The sequence below is a fragment of the Bombus bifarius genome, unplaced genomic scaffold (assembly GCF_011952205.1).
Source record: "Bombus bifarius isolate JDL3187 unplaced genomic scaffold, Bbif_JDL3187 scf7180000008369, whole genome shotgun sequence".
In the NCBI taxonomy this organism is placed as follows: domain Eukaryota; kingdom Metazoa; phylum Arthropoda; class Insecta; order Hymenoptera; family Apidae; genus Bombus; species Bombus bifarius.
The window spans coordinates 33,718-52,037 of NW_022884621.1; the positions used below are offsets into that span (position 1 = coordinate 33,718).

General features: G+C 45.3%; 2 protein-coding genes and 1 pseudogene across 2 annotated transcripts; 2 read left to right on the top strand and 1 right to left on the bottom strand.

Annotated features, from left to right (window-relative positions):
* Nucleotides 1–1,700: 1,700 nt before the first annotated feature.
* On the bottom strand, nucleotides 1,701–5,756 carry LOC117212764. The gene is made up of 5 exons (XM_033457789.1): nucleotides 5,337–5,756; nucleotides 4,751–5,134; nucleotides 3,820–4,643; nucleotides 3,195–3,417; nucleotides 1,701–1,859 (listed from the first exon to the last, which is right to left on the bottom strand). Exons 1-5 carry the CDS (start codon nucleotides 5,754–5,756, stop codon nucleotides 1,701–1,703), a joined length of 2,010 nt encoding a protein of 669 aa, XP_033313680.1.
* Nucleotides 5,757–7,119: 1,363 nt separating this feature from the next.
* On the top strand, nucleotides 7,120–9,930 carry LOC117212765 (annotated as a pseudogene).
* A 273-nt stretch (nucleotides 9,931–10,203) lies between these two features.
* Nucleotides 10,204–11,427, top strand: LOC117212766. Its single transcript, XM_033457790.1, has one exon. The coding sequence runs from the start codon at nucleotides 10,204–10,206 to the stop codon at nucleotides 11,425–11,427; it is 1,224 nt and encodes a 407-aa protein (XP_033313681.1).
* The last annotated feature ends 6,893 nt before the right edge of the window (nucleotides 11,428–18,320 follow it).

An 18,320-nucleotide genomic window follows, 5' to 3' on the forward strand; every position in this document is an offset into this window, starting at 1 on the left:
AGCAAAATAGCTCGCAAATCGCGATGATTTCGTCGCTTTTGACGAAAAGTTGCCGTCATTCCCTCCCCGTTGGAGATATTTCGACGTTTAAGCGCTCATTTCACTCCATTCTACATTGCAAATGTAATGCACTACCGTTTCAGCGTCGAAACAAGCAAAATAGCTCGCAAGTCGCGAAGATTTGGTGCATTTTGACGAAAACTAACTGCCATTTCCTATCCGTCGGAGATATTTCGACGTTTAAGCGCTCGTTGAACTCCATTTTACACTGCAAATGTAATACACTACCGTTTTAGCGTCGAAAGATGCAAAATAGCTCGCAAATCGCGGAGATTTCGTCGACTTTGACGAAAACTAACTGTCATTTTCTTCCCGTTGGAGATATTTCGAAGTTTAAGCGCCTGTTTCACTCCATTTTGCATCACAAATGCAATGCACACCCGTTTCAGAGTCGAAACAATCCCAACAGCGCACAAATCGCGATGCTGTCTTCGATTTTGACGAAAAGTAACTGTCATTTCCTTCCCATTGGAGATATTTCAACGTATAAGCGCTCGTTTCACTCCATTTTGCATGCCAAATGCAATGCATGCCCGTTTCAGCGTCGAAACAAGCCCAACAGCTCGCAAATCGCGATGCTTTCTTCGTTTTTGACGAAAACTAACTGTCATTTTCTTCCCGTTGGAGATATTTCGAAGTTTAAGCGCCTGTTTCACTCCATTTTGCATGCCAAATGCAATGCACGCTCGTTTCAGCGTCGAAACAAGCCCAACAGCTCTTAAATCGCGATGATTTGGTCGATTTTGGCAGAAATTAACAGTCATTTCCTTCCCGTTGGAGATATTTCGAAGTTCAAGCGCCTGTTTCACTCCATTTTACGCTGCAAATGTAATGCTCGCTCGTTTCAGCGTCGAAACAAGCCCAACAGCTCGCAAATTGTGATGCTTTCTTCGATTTTGACGAAAACTAACAGTCATTTCCTTCCCGTTGGAGATATTTCGAAGTTCAAGCGCCTGTTTCACTCCATTTTACACTGCAAATGTAATGCATGCCCGTTTCAGCGTCGAAACAAGCCCAACAGCTCGCATATCGCGATGATTCCGTCGATTTTGACGAAATCTAACTGTCATTACCTTCTCGTTGGTGATATTTTGACGTTTAAGAGCTCGTTTCACCCCATTTTACACTGCAAATGTAATGCACGCCCGTTTAAGCGTCGAAACAAGCCCAACAGCTCGCATATCGCGATGATTTCGTCGATTTTGGTGAAAACTAACTGTCATTTCCTTCCGGTTGGAGATATTTCGACGTTTAAGCGCTCGTTTCACCCCATTTTACACTGCAAATTGTCACGTCCCGCGCTCCGCACGTGCCGTAACACGAACAAGAAAACCACTCTATACAAAACGCGCGAATAAGGATTTGAGAGCACAAACGAACACACGGCACAACGAAACGAAAGGAAGGGTTAACAAAATGAGGGCGACTAATAGATCCAACCAATAACAAAATACATATGCACACAACTCTAAATAAGCGACTTGCAATTTGAAAACCTATGGTTCAATATAATATAAATCCAACCAGTATAAAATAAAATAAATAGAATCACGAACCAAAGAAATAAACCAGGAAATAAGAATAACTACAAAAGAGGAAATATTTGAAACGCCGTGAATATATGTATATATAAATATATTTTAATCAATCAATGCCGCAACAACTTGGAGAGTTACATATAAGTATAAAGAGGTCAGTGTACTTGCATCGTTATTATCACCGCCGTTGTCATCACCGCAGACGTCTAACTCAGCAGGGACGCAACCTTCTGGCATTTTTCTCAGCCTGTCATGTCTGTCCTTATATGATCGTTTTCCGTCTAGAGTTTTTAAGGTATACCTATCTCCTTCCAAAATCTCTGCTATCTCGAACGGACCCCTGAATTTCGGATCTAACTTCGTCTGGTTCCTTTCCTCGTTTTTGCGTAACACGAAATCACCAAGGTTGAACCTAACTACATTAGCTTTGTTTTCGTCGAACCTATCCTTATCGTATTTGGCGCTTGCTTCTATATTCTTTATCGCCTGCTGTCTTACATGGGAGATATTTACTTCTCTTTCTTCGATATTGTCGGGTAGGGATAAACCGTAGGGTCTTGCTGTTTTACCGATTATTAGTTCCAATGGGCTTGACTTAGTCACGCGGTTGGTGGTACAATTCAAGGCCAGTTGTATTTCACCGATCGCGTCTTGCCAGGACCGCCCGGTGGTTTCTATTGTTGTGAACATGCTTTTTAGCGTACCCATAATACGCTCTACCTGTCCGTTGGCCCTACTAGCTCCGGTCGCAATTAAATGGATTTTAACGTATTTATCTTGCCAAAAGTCTCGAAATTCTTTGCCCGTAAAACATCTTCCCTGATCCGCTATTATCCGGCAGGGAGTGCCGAACAAAAATATAGCGGACTTAAGCGCTTTAATGGTGTTAATGGAGTCTATCTTACGGGTATAGTGCAAGTATACGAACTTAGTAAAGACGTCGACCAACTCAATGACGTATTCCTTCGAATCGTTTTTACCGCTTAGTTTGCCCGTTATGTCCATATGAACCGTATGCCAAGGTATACTGGTCTTATGTATGGGATGTAATTCGGCTTGTACTCTACCCGAACTTGCCTTTGAAACTCGACAAGCATGACAGTTCTCTACGAATTTGCGAACATACTTCGCCATTCCTTCGAACTAGTAATACTCGCACAGTTTCTCAAGCGTTTTATCCCAACCTAAGTGCATAATGGACTGGTGCACGTGGTTAATAACAGACCACCTAAACCCTCTCGAAACGATGGGCAGGCAGAGAGTTCTACCTTTTCTCTGTATTTTACGATGAAGGGTGCCGGACCGTAACTCATACGTATTCGCGACGTCTTCCGCGAGCTCTTCGTTCTGTAATTTATCGACGATCTCAGAAATTTGTGGGTCGCGACGTTGTTCCGCTAGTAGCCAATCGTCGAAGATTTCGGTTAGGTTAATTTCTTTCTCTACAATTTTGCTGAACGTACTGCGATCCAAGTCTACGGGATTTCGTGAAAAGAAATCTACGTGGGCCATTCGTTTACCTTCCCGGTACATAATGTCAAAGGTAAAAGTTTGCAGGTAAGCCCACCATCTGTAAACCCTGTCGTTCAAGTGTACCTTATTACTGGATGCTTTCAGGGAGTTGCAATCAGTGACAACAAGAAATTCTCGTCCGTATAGGTAATGACGGAAGTGCTTGACGGCGTTTACAACTGCTAACGTTTCTAATTCGTAGAAATGATACCTAGATTCCGCAGGGCTAGTTCTTTTGCTGTAATACTCCACTACTCGATTTTTACCTTCGACCTTATGCATTAAAATGGCTCCATATCCTTCCGAGCTAGCGTCCGTATGTAGTTCTATCGGATAATTGGGATCAAATATCATTAGCACCGGCGCGTCGGTCAGGACGGAAATTACCTTTTGTCTTATCTGTTCGTGCCTATCCGTCCAAGTTATATTCTTGCTACTTGAAGTAAGTGCATACAGGGGATTCATTACTTGTGAAAATTTGGGAATGAAGTTTCGGAAGTAAGAGGCCAAACCTATGAATTGCCTAAGTTGTGTGACGGTCGACGGTGCAGGTAAAGAACTCAAGGCTTGTATTTTACCCGGGTTTGGACGGACTTCTTCGTTACGAATTACATATCCCAAATAGAGTACCGATGTCTTTAGAAAGGAACATTTTGAAAAGTTAAAGGAGAATCCGGCTTTCACGAGTGTATCTACTACGGTGTTCAACCTTTCTAGGGCTTGATCTACTGAGTCGGCAATAATTAGGACGTCGTCCAAGTAAACAACAACGAACGAATACGTGAGGTCGCCTAAGGCGTTGAGAATGGCCCTCTGGAAAACGGATGGTGCATTTTTCAATCCGAACGGCATAGTTACGTACTCGTATTGCCCGTCGGGTGTAACGAACGCCGTATATTCCGTCGAATTAGGATGAATGGGAATTTGGTGGAATCCGCTGGCCATGTCCAGGCTAATGAAGTATCTCGCCTTCTGCAATCTCGCAATTTGATCCGCGATGAGGGGTAGGGAATACTGGTTCGCGACCGTATTTTTATTTAATGCCCGAAAATCTACGCACAGTCTATCTGAGCCGTCTTTCTTCTTTACAAGTAAGATAGGGCTCGCGAACGGTGAGTTGCTCGGCCTCACGATTTTTGCTCTAATTAACTCGTCTATTCTCTCACGCACTATCCTACGCTCTTCTTCGCTAAGTCGGTAAGGACTTCTTTGCACGGTGACATTAGGATCGATTAACCGTATTTCTAACTGGCCCGTGCTTACGCGAGTACGTGGGAAGCCCGTAATGAATGAATTTTTGAATTTCTCGAGAACAGAAATTAACCGACTTTTATCGTTACCAACCACGTCAGTGTCAACCGCATTGATATTGATTTCGTTTTCGGAGGTTTTACTACAGGCATTAATAGTCTTCGTTTTACAAATATCGACGCTATTTCGCGTAATAGTTGCATCAAAACCCTGGCTTAAGATCTCGCGGCCAATCATGATATCATAATGCAAGTGACTATCGGCCAGAACATGAAAGGTTATCTCCAATGTAAAACAGTTAATGCGTACCGTAGACAAGATCTGGGATGTACTCTTAACGCAGGTGTTTCCTATTCCTCGCATAACTACTATATCTGTCGTTCTCCTACCGGAGAATTTCGGAGCGACAGATGACTTAAACTACCGGCTGGGGACTCCACCACGCAGGAGTTGACTTTACGTTCGTCCTTGGGGCCGGGTCTACCGTCCCGTCGTACCGGGCAATTAGGTGCGATATGACCCTCCGCATGACACTTGTAGCAAACCACCTTGGACGGTGTAGCTGGTCGGCTTCCTTCCTGGCGTTGTACATCCTTCTGCTGTTCGCTCCGCATCCTCTTGCGGCACTCCGTTATTCTGTGTCCGAGAGTACCACAGTAATGGCACCTCACCTGGTGGCCCGATAACTTGCGTCGCTTAGCTTCGGGTTCTGCCGGTGCATCTCTCGGCGAAAATGTCGACTCTTCCTCGTAACAAAGGGGTCCCATTTCGCTCTGAAATTGGTCCTCCGTTTTGATATCGCTCGTAAAGGGCCAATCGTTTAAGATGTTGGTCGTGTGGAATTAATATGTAGAGAGTGACAGCGTTAAGTATTTCGTCTAGCGTAGAATGTTGCCACCGTGTCTTCAGGAGGGAACGGACACGGCCGGCAAATGCCCCTGTGGATTCGTCCTTCCTCCGCGGTTCCCTGGATACCTTGATTAACGATGAGGACGTCGTCTCTCGGCCACCGAAATGTATAAGGAATCGTTCCTTAACGGTAGACCAAGTAACCTCTTCGTCTCCCGTCGTTAGTGTCAGCCAATGTGCTGCAGAACCCTGTAGAGAGTCACTTAAGGCAGAGTATAGCGCGTCATCTCGTAGAGGGTTGTTCTTCATGGGCCTACTAACAGCCGCGCACCACGCGGCTGGGTCGGCGCCTGCGACTTCTGGGTTAAACTGTGGTAATTTGGTGGTTCCCGTATTTGGCCTTTGTATTAGCGTCTGAATTAGGTTGTGCATGACAGCAACCTGCCCTTCCAGCGCTTGAAACCGTTCTGATCCCACTTCTGATGTTGGATTTGCACTAGGAGTAGGGTTGTGGGCGTCAAATGAATCTTCTCGAGAGTTAGCCATTGGTACGGTACATACAGCTGTAGTTTATTGCAATGATGGAATTAGTACAGTCTCGACAATTGATCACGGCGGTTCGGCACTTGCGACACTAGTGACGATGGTCTCAGGCTCAATAACGAATCCGCGGCCAATGGGATGACAAAAGAACGTACTCACAAAGTCTAGGTCTGGTTCTTTGTTAGTAAAACGTGAAATAACCACTGATTGCGAAGATGTTACTCTTTTTCATCGATGAGATCGCGAGCGGGAATGACTTTCCCGTCCCGATGATGCCACAGAGGAAAACCATATTGGACTGTGTCTAAGGACACGAGATCATCGGATTCGTCGAGAAAAGCCTTCGTTCGGAAAGTAAGGGAAATTGGCGTTGCTGCTAATTGGTCAATCTCCATATCGGTGGTTAGAAAAAGATGCTAGTTGCCCTCGAGGGAAAGTTGCTAATGGGAGACGCTGTTACGCCATGCGGCTTACCATAGGTCATATTCTTAACTGTCGATCGCGGCACTATAATGTCGCAGACGGATCGTCGCGGCTGCCCGGCAAACAAACATTGTAGTGGCAAGCGCATGGTTCATTAAGCAGGGCGACCTCCAGAAACGTCGACTCGTGGCCGTTATTTTACCTCGCGTAAAAGAATGTGGCGTGATCCGAACGTAGTGGGGGTCGCCTTCCAGAAAAAAACGAAAAAATGTCGAAAGGCGGGCAGAACTTTTCGAGAAGTCGAACCGTCAACACATCTCATATATCGCGCATTACTTATCAACCAAAACGCAGTTACATTTTGTTTTGTTCCATTTATGTCTTCCTAGTTAATAAGTTGTTGAAATAAACATTAATTTATTTGTGTTAATTCTGTGGAATTTCATTGAACTACCCTTATTATCGTAATCGAAATAAGGGAATCGATCAGTTCGTGGCGTCGATTATTTAATCGTAACGGGAACTTACAACTCTCGTTGACGTGCTATCTCGCGATCGCGTCTCTCCGCGAACGGTCGAAACATCTTGGTCCTTCGAGCCGGATCACGTGCCAGTGAAGAGTGCAGTTACCAGTGACCACACAGTGCCACTTTATCAAAACCAGCAGCGGGAGCGGGAGCAACCACTACAGCGAAACCAGTGACATCAGGCGCGTCATCTTCGAAGAAGCACATCCCATTGGCAAGGGAACGCAACCACGCAGCCTTCCGCCGCAGCTGGACAGTCATCAACGCAGCGAATTTCACAACTTAACAATACAACCGAACGAGTGGCCGTCGGGAAGGAACAAGGCGTTCCTCACCAAACATACACGCGACCTCACGCCACACGACAGTAAGGTAAGCTCGTTCCTTATTTCGACCATCTCCTATCCTAGGCAACGATGACGAGCGAAGACCAACTCATCTCCCTGCGTCGGAGACGAGGCTATTGTAGCGGCCGATTCACATACTTATCGAACCGACTGGACGAGTACGAGCAATCCGGGAGTCAGCAAAACTCCTTATTAACGAACTACGAGAAACAACTGACCGAAGTTGCGAATCAATTCGAAGCGATCCAACTCGAGTTAGAAGTATTAGACGAGGAGGAACAAGCGCGCGGCTTCGAAATAAGGGATCAGTACGTCGCGGTAGACACAAAGCTACAAAATCTTCTGAGGAACGCGCAAGCAGCTTCGCCGTCGACATCCATAAACCTTCCAACCTGTGCATCATCCGCAAGTTTAAATCCGATAGCCATTAAATTACCAGATCTTCGGCTCCCTACTTTTGACGGAAGCCTAGAAAAATGGAACACGTTTTATGATACCTTTTCTTCCACAATCGATAAAAATCCTAGTCTCACGGACATACAGAAATTCCATTACCTGCAGTCCGCCCTGCAAGGAGAAGCAGCCGATTGTTTAAACGCGTTACCCCTTAGTAATGTAAACTACAGTCAGGCTATAGGCGTTCTCAAGGAGAGTTTCGAATGTCCACGATACACAGCTTTCAGTCACTGCATGGCAATAATTGATTATCCAAGGATAACCAAGGAATCTCCAACGGAATTAAGGCGCTTAGTCCACACATTTAAACAACACATATATGCATTCAACAAATTAGGAGAATCCTACCCCGATACCAGTGCTATGCTCAACAGCCTCATCCTCTCGAAAATACCACTAAGTATCCAAAAGCAATGGGAAATGACGCTGCCCAATAACGAGGTGCCTCCGTACATTCATTTACTAAACTTCCTAGAGAGATTGGCACGAAGCTCCAGACCGATCACCACGGTCAGACAAACAAGAGAATCACCGGAACAAACTACTCCGGTCAGTCAACGCGCATCACGAGGGCATGCACTTACGGCGACACAGGTTACTCCAACATGCCCCACCTGTCAAGGACCACACCCCATTTGGAGATGTGATACTTTCAAAACCAAATCCCTTCGCGAACGCATTCGGGAGGTCAAACGAGCATCACTATGCCTCAACTGCCTCGGAAAAGGGCACACAACGAAGCATTGTTTCGCAGGATCATGTCGCGTATGCGGAGAACGACATCATACAATGCTGCATAGGACAGAACGTCATTCAGGGTCTCGTTCCAGCACGTCCAGCCCGAAATCTTCCCCATCAAATAGCCGATCCACAACACCTTCTTTGCCACCCTACGTATCACCCACTCGTCGCAAAAAGCACACAACAGACCACAGATCGGAAACACCACGAACAGCCGCGTCTCCAAGTCCACCGCCCAGTGACAGACGAACACACAACCAATGACGCCGACGATCGACGACTCCGTTGATGACCGAACATATCAGACCAATAGCATCCGAATTATTATCCAATGATCTAGCCATCACAGCGCAGATTAACATTTTGAATGATAAACAGCAAGCGTTGCTCGACACCGGATCTAGTATGAAATTCATTACCGAGGAATTAGCAAAATCGCTAAAGATAAGGCAAAACAAATGTTCGGTCCCAATCGGACCTCTAGATACCTTGACAACGACTTCTAAGCGACACATCACGGCCACGATCACTTCCACCGACGGTACATACACACGAATATCAACGTTCCTTGTCATTCCAACCATATCAACCTTAATTCCCAGCGAACCCATCGATCGTTCGACACTTGAGATACCAAAAAATCTCAAATTGGCCGATCCACGATTTCATTTACCAGCTCCGATCGATGTACTACTAAGCTCAGGTTCAACACTCGCGTCGATGTGTGTGGGACAAATCAACCTAACGCAGCCAGACGAGCCTGAACTGCGTCTGCAAATGACGCGATTCGGATGGGTAATCGGGGGGAGTCCAACTTCCCAAACCGCGACAAACATATTTCACACATCCACGACGACTTTACAAGCAGACCTCGCGCGGTTTTGGGAAATCGATGAAGGACTCTCAATTAAACATATCTCAGAGGCAGATCGACGATGCGAAGAACACTTCCAAGCCCACACCCGACGCACCAGCGAAGGACGATACATCGTCGCTCTACCTTTCAACGATCAGCTTCAGTCACTTGGATCCTCTAAAACGCTGGCAATTCAACGACTCGCCTCACTCAATCGCCGATTCCAGCACGACAAACGCTTCGAATCAGAATATCGAACGGTAATACAGGAATACCTGGCGTTGGGACACATGATGAAGGTCAATGACAACCACTCCGACGACAACGGATACTATTTACCCGATCATGGCGTGACCAAAGCATCAAGTCAAACCACCAAACTCCGTGTAGCTTTCGACAGATCGGCACCAAGCACTACCGTAACCTCTCTAAACGATACACTTTACACAGGACCCAAGCTACAGGAAGATTTATTTTGTATATTAATTAGATTCCGCGCTCATCAATACGTACTCACTGGCGACATCGAGAAAATGTATCGGCAATTCCTCGTACGACCGGAGGATCGGAAATATCAAAGGATATTATGGCGCAGCGCGAGTAGAGAAACAGAAACATATGAGCTTAACACCGTAACGTTCGGTTTATCCGCAGCCCCGTATCTAGCTATTCGGTGCCTCAAGCAACTGGCAGAGGACGAAGGACATCGATTTCCACGTACAGCACAGGTACTGCAGCGAGATTTCTACGTCGACGACGCTCTCACCGGAGCTGAAACGAAGGACGAAGCCCTCACGCTCAGAACAGAACTCACCAATTTACTTTAACTAGCCGGCTTAAACATACGAAAATGGGCGTCAAACGATAATGACTTATTACATGGACTTTCCTTAGAAGAAACAAATCACCAACATTTTTTGGGCGACTCGCAAACCTTGAAGACGCTGGGGGTGTTTTGGAATTCATCCGACGACTCCATTCTTTACTCGGTCGAAGTCAAACCCACGCCCTCCCGAATCACGAAACGAATCATCAGCTCGGAGATCGCAAAAATTTACGATCCGCTCGGTCTGCTCGCACCGGTGATTGTTCGGGCCAAGATGCTACTTCAACGAATATGGTCGTCGAAAATCGATTGGGATGAATCACTTCCGATCGAGTTACATACAGAGTGGGAAAGGTACTATGCCCAATTACCCTTATTAAACAATGTCAAGTTCCCACGCAAGGCAATAATCGAGTCCGCAATAGAAATTGAATTGCATGGTTTCTGCGATGCCAGCGGAAAGGCTTACGGAGCCTGTGTTTATCTCCGAACCCTTAACACCAACGGCCGTGTTTGGACCCAACTTTTAACCGCAAAATCGAAAGTCGCCCCGCTCAAGTACCAGACCATTCCTCGGCTCGAGCTGAGCGGAGCACTCCTTCTTACGTCCCTGATGTCGACAGTACAACAAGCCCTATCACACAAAATTACTCGAACTATCTATTGGACCGATTCCACTATCGTCCTCCATTGGCTCAATACATCACCTCACACCCTTAAAACATTCGTCGCTAACAGAGTCTCCGAAATTCAAACAAAAACCAGCATCCGCGATTGGCGCCACGTTCCTACCGACGACAATCCCGCGGACTTAATATCACGCGGCCAAACACCCGAAGAGTTTCTGCGCCCAACCATCTGGCAGCACGGTCCTGCATGGCTCTACCAGTCGGAAGGCTACTGGCCGACATGGGCGCTAACACCGCAAATTGAAGTACCGGAGCAGAAAGGGGCGATTTGTCTGTCCGCAAACCCCGCCGATTACAGTTTGTTGCAAAGATATTCATCCTGGCCCAAGTCGATACGAATCATAGCTCGTTGCCTCCATTGGAAACAGAAAAAGAACCGAGCGGCACCCCTAACCGTTACCGAATTACGCATAACGCACAATAAGCTGATAAAATTGTTGCAAAACATCCATTTCTTCGAGGAAATTCGTACACTCCAAAAAGATCGGAACGCGGCGATAAAGAGTAAACTCACGCGACTCAATCCGTTCATAGACAAGGAAGGAATATTGCGAGTCGGGGGTCGACTCAGTCATTCGTCGATGACCTTCGCCCAGAAACATCCCATAGTATTACCTAAGTCATCCGTTACAACACGCATCATAGAACACGAGCACAAGATCCACATGCATTCCGGAACGCAGGCTACGTTATACGCAGTAAGACAAAGATACTGGCCCGTCGACGGTCGAAATCAAGTATGGCGGGCGATCAAAGGCTGCGTCCGCTGCTGCCGCGCTACCACCGCCGGTAGAATACGTGATGGGTAATCTGCCGGAAGCGCGAGTAACGGAATCTCGCCCATTCACAAACGTCGGCGTCGATTACTGCGGGCCGTTCCACATCAAGGAAAAACGAGATCGTAACCGTCGTCAGATAAAGGTATACGTAGCCATTTTCGTATGCCTAGCGATTAAAGCGGTACACATCGAGCTCGTTGACGATCTCACTAGCGAAGCCTTCATCGCCGCTCTTTGCAGATTTATCGCTCGACGAGGGTATCGCTCCACCATCCATTCTGATAACGGCACCAACTTCAGAGGAGCAAGCAACGAATTACGAGAGCTTCACGATTTATTACAATCGGACGACCACAAAGAAAAAGTAACCGCATTTTTAGCCGACAAACAAATCGAATGGCGCTTCATTCCCCCTCATTCACCGCATTTCGGTGGGCTATGGGAAGCAGCGGTGAAGTCATTTAAACGCCACCTCAGGCGTGTAGCCGGCAACGAGTTACTCACCTCTGAACAATTGAATACTCTTATCATAGAAATAGAAGCAGTCCTCAATTCCCGCTCGCTAACTCCTATCTCCACCGATCCAAATGATCTCCTAGTCCTCACTCCCGGACATTTCCTCATTGGCGATTCACTAATGTGCTTACGTGATCGAGATTTCAGAGACATTCCATCGAACCGACTCTCCAGATGGCAGCATATCCAACAGCTTAAACAGCATTTTTGGAACCGCTGGCATAAGGAGTATTTGAACGAGCTAACCAACCGCAATAAATGGAGCAAGGGTGGACACGGCATCCAAAAGGGGACAATCGTCATCCTCAGAGAGGACAACGTTCCCTCCATGCATTGGCCTCTGGGCCGAGTTATCAAGGTTCATCCAGGCGCCGATGGTGTCATCAGGACAGCTACAGTTCAGACGGCAAAGAGTATTTTGGATCGGGGCGTCAAAAGGCTTGTCCCACTGCCAATTTAACCCGATCTCGAGAAACCCGAACAACTAGCCTCCGAGACGAAATAAGATGGGAACTTCAACCACATCTCGCTAATTTGATCGGTACCCTCTCAACGGGGGGAGAATGTTACGCCATGCGGCTTACCATAGGTCATACTCTTAACTGTCGATCGCGGCACTATAATGTGGCAGACGGATCGTCGCGGCTGCCCGGCAAACAAACATTGTAGTGGCAAGCGCATGGTTCATTAAGCAGGGCGACCTCCAGAAACGTTATTTTACCTCGCGTAAAAGAATGTGACGTGATCCGAACGTAGTGGGGGTCGCCTTCCAGAAAAAAACGAAAAAAAATCGAAAGGCGGGCAGAACTTTTCGAGAAGTCGAACCGTCAACACATCTCATATATCGCGCATTACTTATCAACCAAAACGCAGTTACATTTTTTTTGTTCCATTTATGTCTTCCTAGTTAATAAGTTGTTGAAATAAACATTAATTTATTTGTGTTAATTCTGTGGAATTTCATTGAACTATCCTTATTATCATAATCGAAATAAGGGAATCGATCAGTTCGTGGCGTCGATTATTTAATCGTAACAGGAACTTACAACTCTCGTTGACGTGCTATCTCGCGATTGCGTCTCTTCGCTAACGGTCGAAACAGACGCCGTTCGTTGAAAAATAGATCTCTCCTATTTTCCCGTAGCTGGGACAAAAACTGTTTGTTTGAAGAACTTTAGTCAACTAAATCCTAAAATTTATGACGGGGCCTCAGGCTAGCCGAACATGTCCTGCGGAGACGCATCGACATCTGGCAATCATCTTACTCGAAGAATAGGGTCTGCACGTGGCGAGCCACGGGACAGGAACCGTTGGAATGTTTATTGTCTCGTGTCGCCCCGAATATTTCTTTTAAGGAGAGCTATAGAATTACTCCATACCTTGTTAGGCAAAACGTTCATCCCGTGACCGCGGCTACGTTCGGCGACTGACTGTCGCCTCGAGCCCAAGCTCATTATCACGACTCTCGAACAATTACAATCGGGTTGAATAACTACAATTGTTCAATTACAGCTATAGTAGACTCTAGGTTACAATGTTGCGGGATTATCCAAAATTCCAAAGGCTCCGCTGTTCTTTCATCTCCGACACGGCCTTCCTGACTATCACACGTCCTCGTGTGTAACTAAAATATCGTGTTTTCTTTCATTAGATTCAACTGACATTATTTACGATTTAACTAAATGTCCAAGCAAGTCAAGGGTCCAGTGCAATAACAAAGTTTCGTTCGGAGGTTTGACAACAGAAAAAGAAAAGGAATTTGTAATGTTATAATTTGTATTCAAAGTGTTAGGTGCGTTCTGTGAGTCGCCAGTCAGACCGTAATGACACAACAGATCATTTTCGATTTCGTACACTGGTGAACCTCAGTTTGTTGGATCATATTGCCACGTTGGGTGCATTACACCCAGAAAGCACATAAACCCACTCAACGGGTTACAACCAAAAGCACATCAACCCACTCAACGGGTTACAACCAAAAGCACATCAACCCACTCAACGGGTTACAACCAAAAGCACATCAACCCACTCAACGGGTTACAACCAAAAGCACATCAACCCACTCAACGGGTTACAACAAAAAGCACATCAACCCACTCAACGGGTTACAACAAAAAGCACATCAACCCACTCAACGGGTTACAACAAAAAGCACATCAACCCACTCAACGGGTTACAACAAAAAGCACATCAACCCACTCAACGGGTTACAACAAAAAGCACGTAAACCCACTCAACGGTTTACAACAAAAAGCACGTAAACCCACTCAACGGTTTACAACAAAAGGCACGTAAACCCACTCAACGGTTTACAACAAAAAGCACGTAAACCCACTCAACGGTTTACAACAAAAGGCACGTAAACCCACTCAACGGTTTACAACAAAAAGCACGTAAACCCACTCAACGGTTTACAACAAAAAGCATATAAAACCACTCGGTGTATTACTATGACCACAACGCAGTGTTAATGATCCTCTGAGGTCAGTGTACTTGCATCGTTATTATCACCGCCGTTGTCATCACCGCAGACGTCTAACTCAGCAGGGACGCAACCTTCTGGCATTTTTCTCAGTCTGTCGTGTCTGTCCTTATATGATCGTTTGCCGTCTAAGGTTTTTAGGGTATATCTATCTCCTTCCAAAGTCTCTGCCATTACGAATGGACCCCTGAATTTCGGATCTAGCTTCGTCTGGTTCCGTTCCTCGTTCTTGCGTAATACGAAATCACCAAGGTTAAACCTAACTACCTTAGCTTTAGTTTTGTCAACTCCACCTTTATCGTATCTAGCACTAATTTCTATATCCTCTATTGCCCGCTGTCTTACATCAGGGATACCTACTTCTCTTTTTTCGATATTATCGGGTATCAACGAGTCGTAAGGTCTTTGCTGTTCCACCAATTAATAGTTCCAATGGGCTCGATTTAGTCACGCGATTGGTGGTGCAATTCGAAGCCGGCTGTATTTTGCCAACCGCGTCTAGCCACGATCGCCCGGTCGTTTCTATGATCGTGAACATAATTTTCAAAGTACCGTAATACGCTCTACCTGACCGTTGGCCCTACTCGCACCGGTTGAGATTAAGTGGAGTTTTAGTGTTCACCTTGCCAGAAATCTTGGAATTCTTTACCCGTTAGGACACCTCTCTTGATCCGCTATTATCCGGCAAGGACTGCCGAATAAAAATATAGTACTTAAGTGCTTTACCGGTACTAAGGAAATCTATTTTGCGAGTATGATGCAGATATGCGAATTTAGTGAAGACGTCGACCAAAACAATGACATACTCTTTCGAACCACTTTTACCGCTTAGTTTGCCCGTTATGTCCACGTGAACTGTATGCCAAGGTATGCTGGTCTTAGGTATAGGATGTAATTCAGCTTGTATTTTACCTGAACTGGCCTTCGAAACTTGACAAGCGTGGCAGTTCTCTACGAATTGGCGAACATACTCCGCCATTCCTTCGAACCAGTAACACTCGCACAGTTTCTCAAGCGTTTTATCCCAACCTAAGTGCATAATTGACTGTTGCACATGGTTAATAACAGATCATCTAAAACCTCTGGGGACAATGGACAAGCAGAGAGTTCTGCCTTTTCTCTGTATTTTACGGTGAAGGGTACCGGACCGTAACTCATACGTATTCGCGACGTCTTCCACGAGCTCTTCATTCTGTAATTTATTGACGATCCCAGAAATTTGGGAGTCGCGACGTTATTCCACTAATAGCTAGCCTTCGGAGATTTCGGTCAGATTGATTTCCTTCTCTATGACTTCGTTGATCGTAAGGTGATCCAAGTCTACGGGATTTCGCGAGACAAAATTTACGTGGGCCATTCGTTTACCTTCCCGGTACAGAATGTCAAAAGTAAAAGTTTGTAAGTAAGCCCACCACCTGTAAACCCTGTCATTTAAATTTACCGTACTACTGGATGCCTTCAAAGGATTACAATCGGAGACGACAAGAAATTCTCGTCCGTGAAGATAATGACGGGAATGCTTGACGGCGTTCACAACTGCTAACGTTTCTAGTTCGTAAGAATGATACCTAGATTCCGCAGGGCTACTTCTTATACTGTAATATTCTATTACTCTATTTTTACCTTCAATCTTGTGCATTAAAATAACCTCATATCCATCCGAACTAGCGTCGATACGAAGTTCTATCGGGTAGTTCGGGTCAAATACCATTAACACCGGCGCGTCGGTCAAGGCGGAAATTACCTTTTGCCTTATTTTTCCATGCCTATCTGTCCAAGTCATGTTTTTATTATCGGAAGTAAGCGCATACAAGGGTTTCATTACCCGTGAAAATTTAGGGACGAATTTTCGGAAATAAAGGGCTAAACCTATGAACTGCCTAAGCTGTGTCACGGTCGTTGACGCAGGTAAAGAACTCAAGGCGTGCATTTTACCCGGGTTGGGACGAACTTCTCCGTCGTAAATTACATATTCCAAATAGAGTACCGATGCCTTTAGAAAAGAACATTTTGAAAAGTTAAAGGAGAATCCGGCTTACAAGGGTATCTAGTACGGTGTGCAATCCTTTTAGAGCTTGATCTATCGAGTCGGCAATAATTAGGACATCATCCAAATAGACGACAACGTACGAATGGCACGTTGGCTGTTATACGTGTTTTCAAAGGAATCTCAAGAATGATCTCTCGTTTCGTTTGTTCGCAACATCGAAATCAGCAGCCGCTGCTGAATAAAACGAAGGAAAGTGTAGTACAGATCACTCCGACCAAATGATTTCTTATGTCACCACAATTAAAAAGGGTCAAATGCTACAGAAGACTTGGCATGCGACTACTGAGGATTTCCGTAGTAAAAGCTTTGATGGTTTACAAAATTGTAGCAAGGAAGAACATAAATATTAGAATATTTAGACAAGTATTAGTTGCAAAATTATTAGGGTTGTCCGAAAATGTAAGAATCCCCATTTTCGACGGAGTCGGCATAGTATCGCCGTCCCGAAAATGACTTCCGGAAGAAACATTAAACGCGCACGCACCCATGTTATGCAAATAAAGGACATCGAATGGATCGAACAAAGGCACAAAAGAATTCGAAGAAAACAACAACTTATTATCCAAATTGTTCATCGAGGGTAATCAATGCTGTATACTTCCTAGAATTAGGATGAATAGGGGTTTGGAGAAACCCACCGGCCATGTCCAGAATAATAAAATATCTCGCTTTTGCAATCTCGCGACTCGATCCGCAATGAGGGGTAAAGGATACCGATTCGCGACCGTATATTTATTTAGTTCTCGAAAATCTGTCTATCATCTATCTGAACCATTGTTCGTCTTCACGAGTAACACGGGGCTCGCGAACGGTGAATTACTAGGCTTTATGATTTTTGGCTGTAATTAAGTCGCTTGTTCTATCACGTACTACTCTGCGCTCGCGAAGTCTATTAGGACTCCTTGTACGGCGATGTTAGGATCAATTAATTGTACTTCTAACTGTCCTGTATTTTTTGTACGAGTACGTAGGGAACCCGTAACGGATGAATCTCTGAATTTTCGAAAAGAAAGATTAATCGACTTTTATCACTACCACGTACCTCATTGTCAACTTCATTGACATCGATCTCGTTTTCAGCGGTTTTATTACGGGCATGAATTATTTTTGTTTTACACATAGCGAGGCTAGTTTGTGTAATATTACGTCAAGATCTTGGCTTAAAATTTGACGAGCAATCGCGATATCGTATTTTTAAATAACTATCAGCCAGGACATGAAAAATTTATCTCTAACCACTAACACCTGCAACGGGCAAGATTTGAGCGATACGTTTAGTACCAATATCTCTTATACCTCGCATTACTACTATATCAATCGTTCTTTTGCCAGAAATTCTCAAGACTACGGATTCTTTAATTAGCGAACACTCGGCTCCGAAATCGGGGTAAAATGGAAACGACTCACCCGGATGGCTTGATGTACCAGTTAGCGCCTCCACTACGTAGAAGTCAATTCGACACTCGGCATTGAAATTATATTCAGGGCACTGCTTTGTAAAGGATCTTTCTCCATAATCAGATTGGTAGCTGCGCACCAGGCAGCGGAGTCGAAAAATTGTTAGATTCCACACTCGATTTTTCCACTAGCGACGGAATTGACTCGCGCACGATGGTCGTAAGCTCTTGCACTGTTATAACCGGCACTGATCCCACTTCTGATGTCGGGTTTACATTAGAATTAGGGTTAAGGGCGTGAAACGAATCTTCGTTTGGGTTACACGTTGTCGTTATGCAATAGAGAAGACATTGACTAGTGCAAATACGATTATTATAGAACCGGACAAGTAACCGTGGTAGTTAGGTACTCGAGAAACTAATGACAATGATCCTAGGTTCAATAACGAATCCGCGGTCGACGGGATGATAGATGAAC

Excerpts from the sequence above, each read along its gene's own strand:
- LOC117212764 (XM_033457789.1), bottom strand. The coding sequence starts at position 5,756 with ATGGCTAACTCTCGAGAAGATTCATTTGACGCCCACAACCCTACTCCT. Across the intron at positions 3,418-3,819 it reads GTAGATCAAGCCCTAGAAAG|CTCGGAAGGATATGGAGCCA; the intron begins GTTGAACACCGT and ends TACGGACGCTAG. Across the intron at positions 1,860-3,194 it reads TGAAAGCATCCAGTAATAAG|GACAGACATGACAGGCTGAG; the intron begins GTACACTTGAAC and ends CGATCATATAAG.
- LOC117212766 (XM_033457790.1), top strand. The coding sequence starts at position 10,204 with ATGCTACTTCAACGAATATGGTCGTCGAAAATCGATTGGGATGAATCA.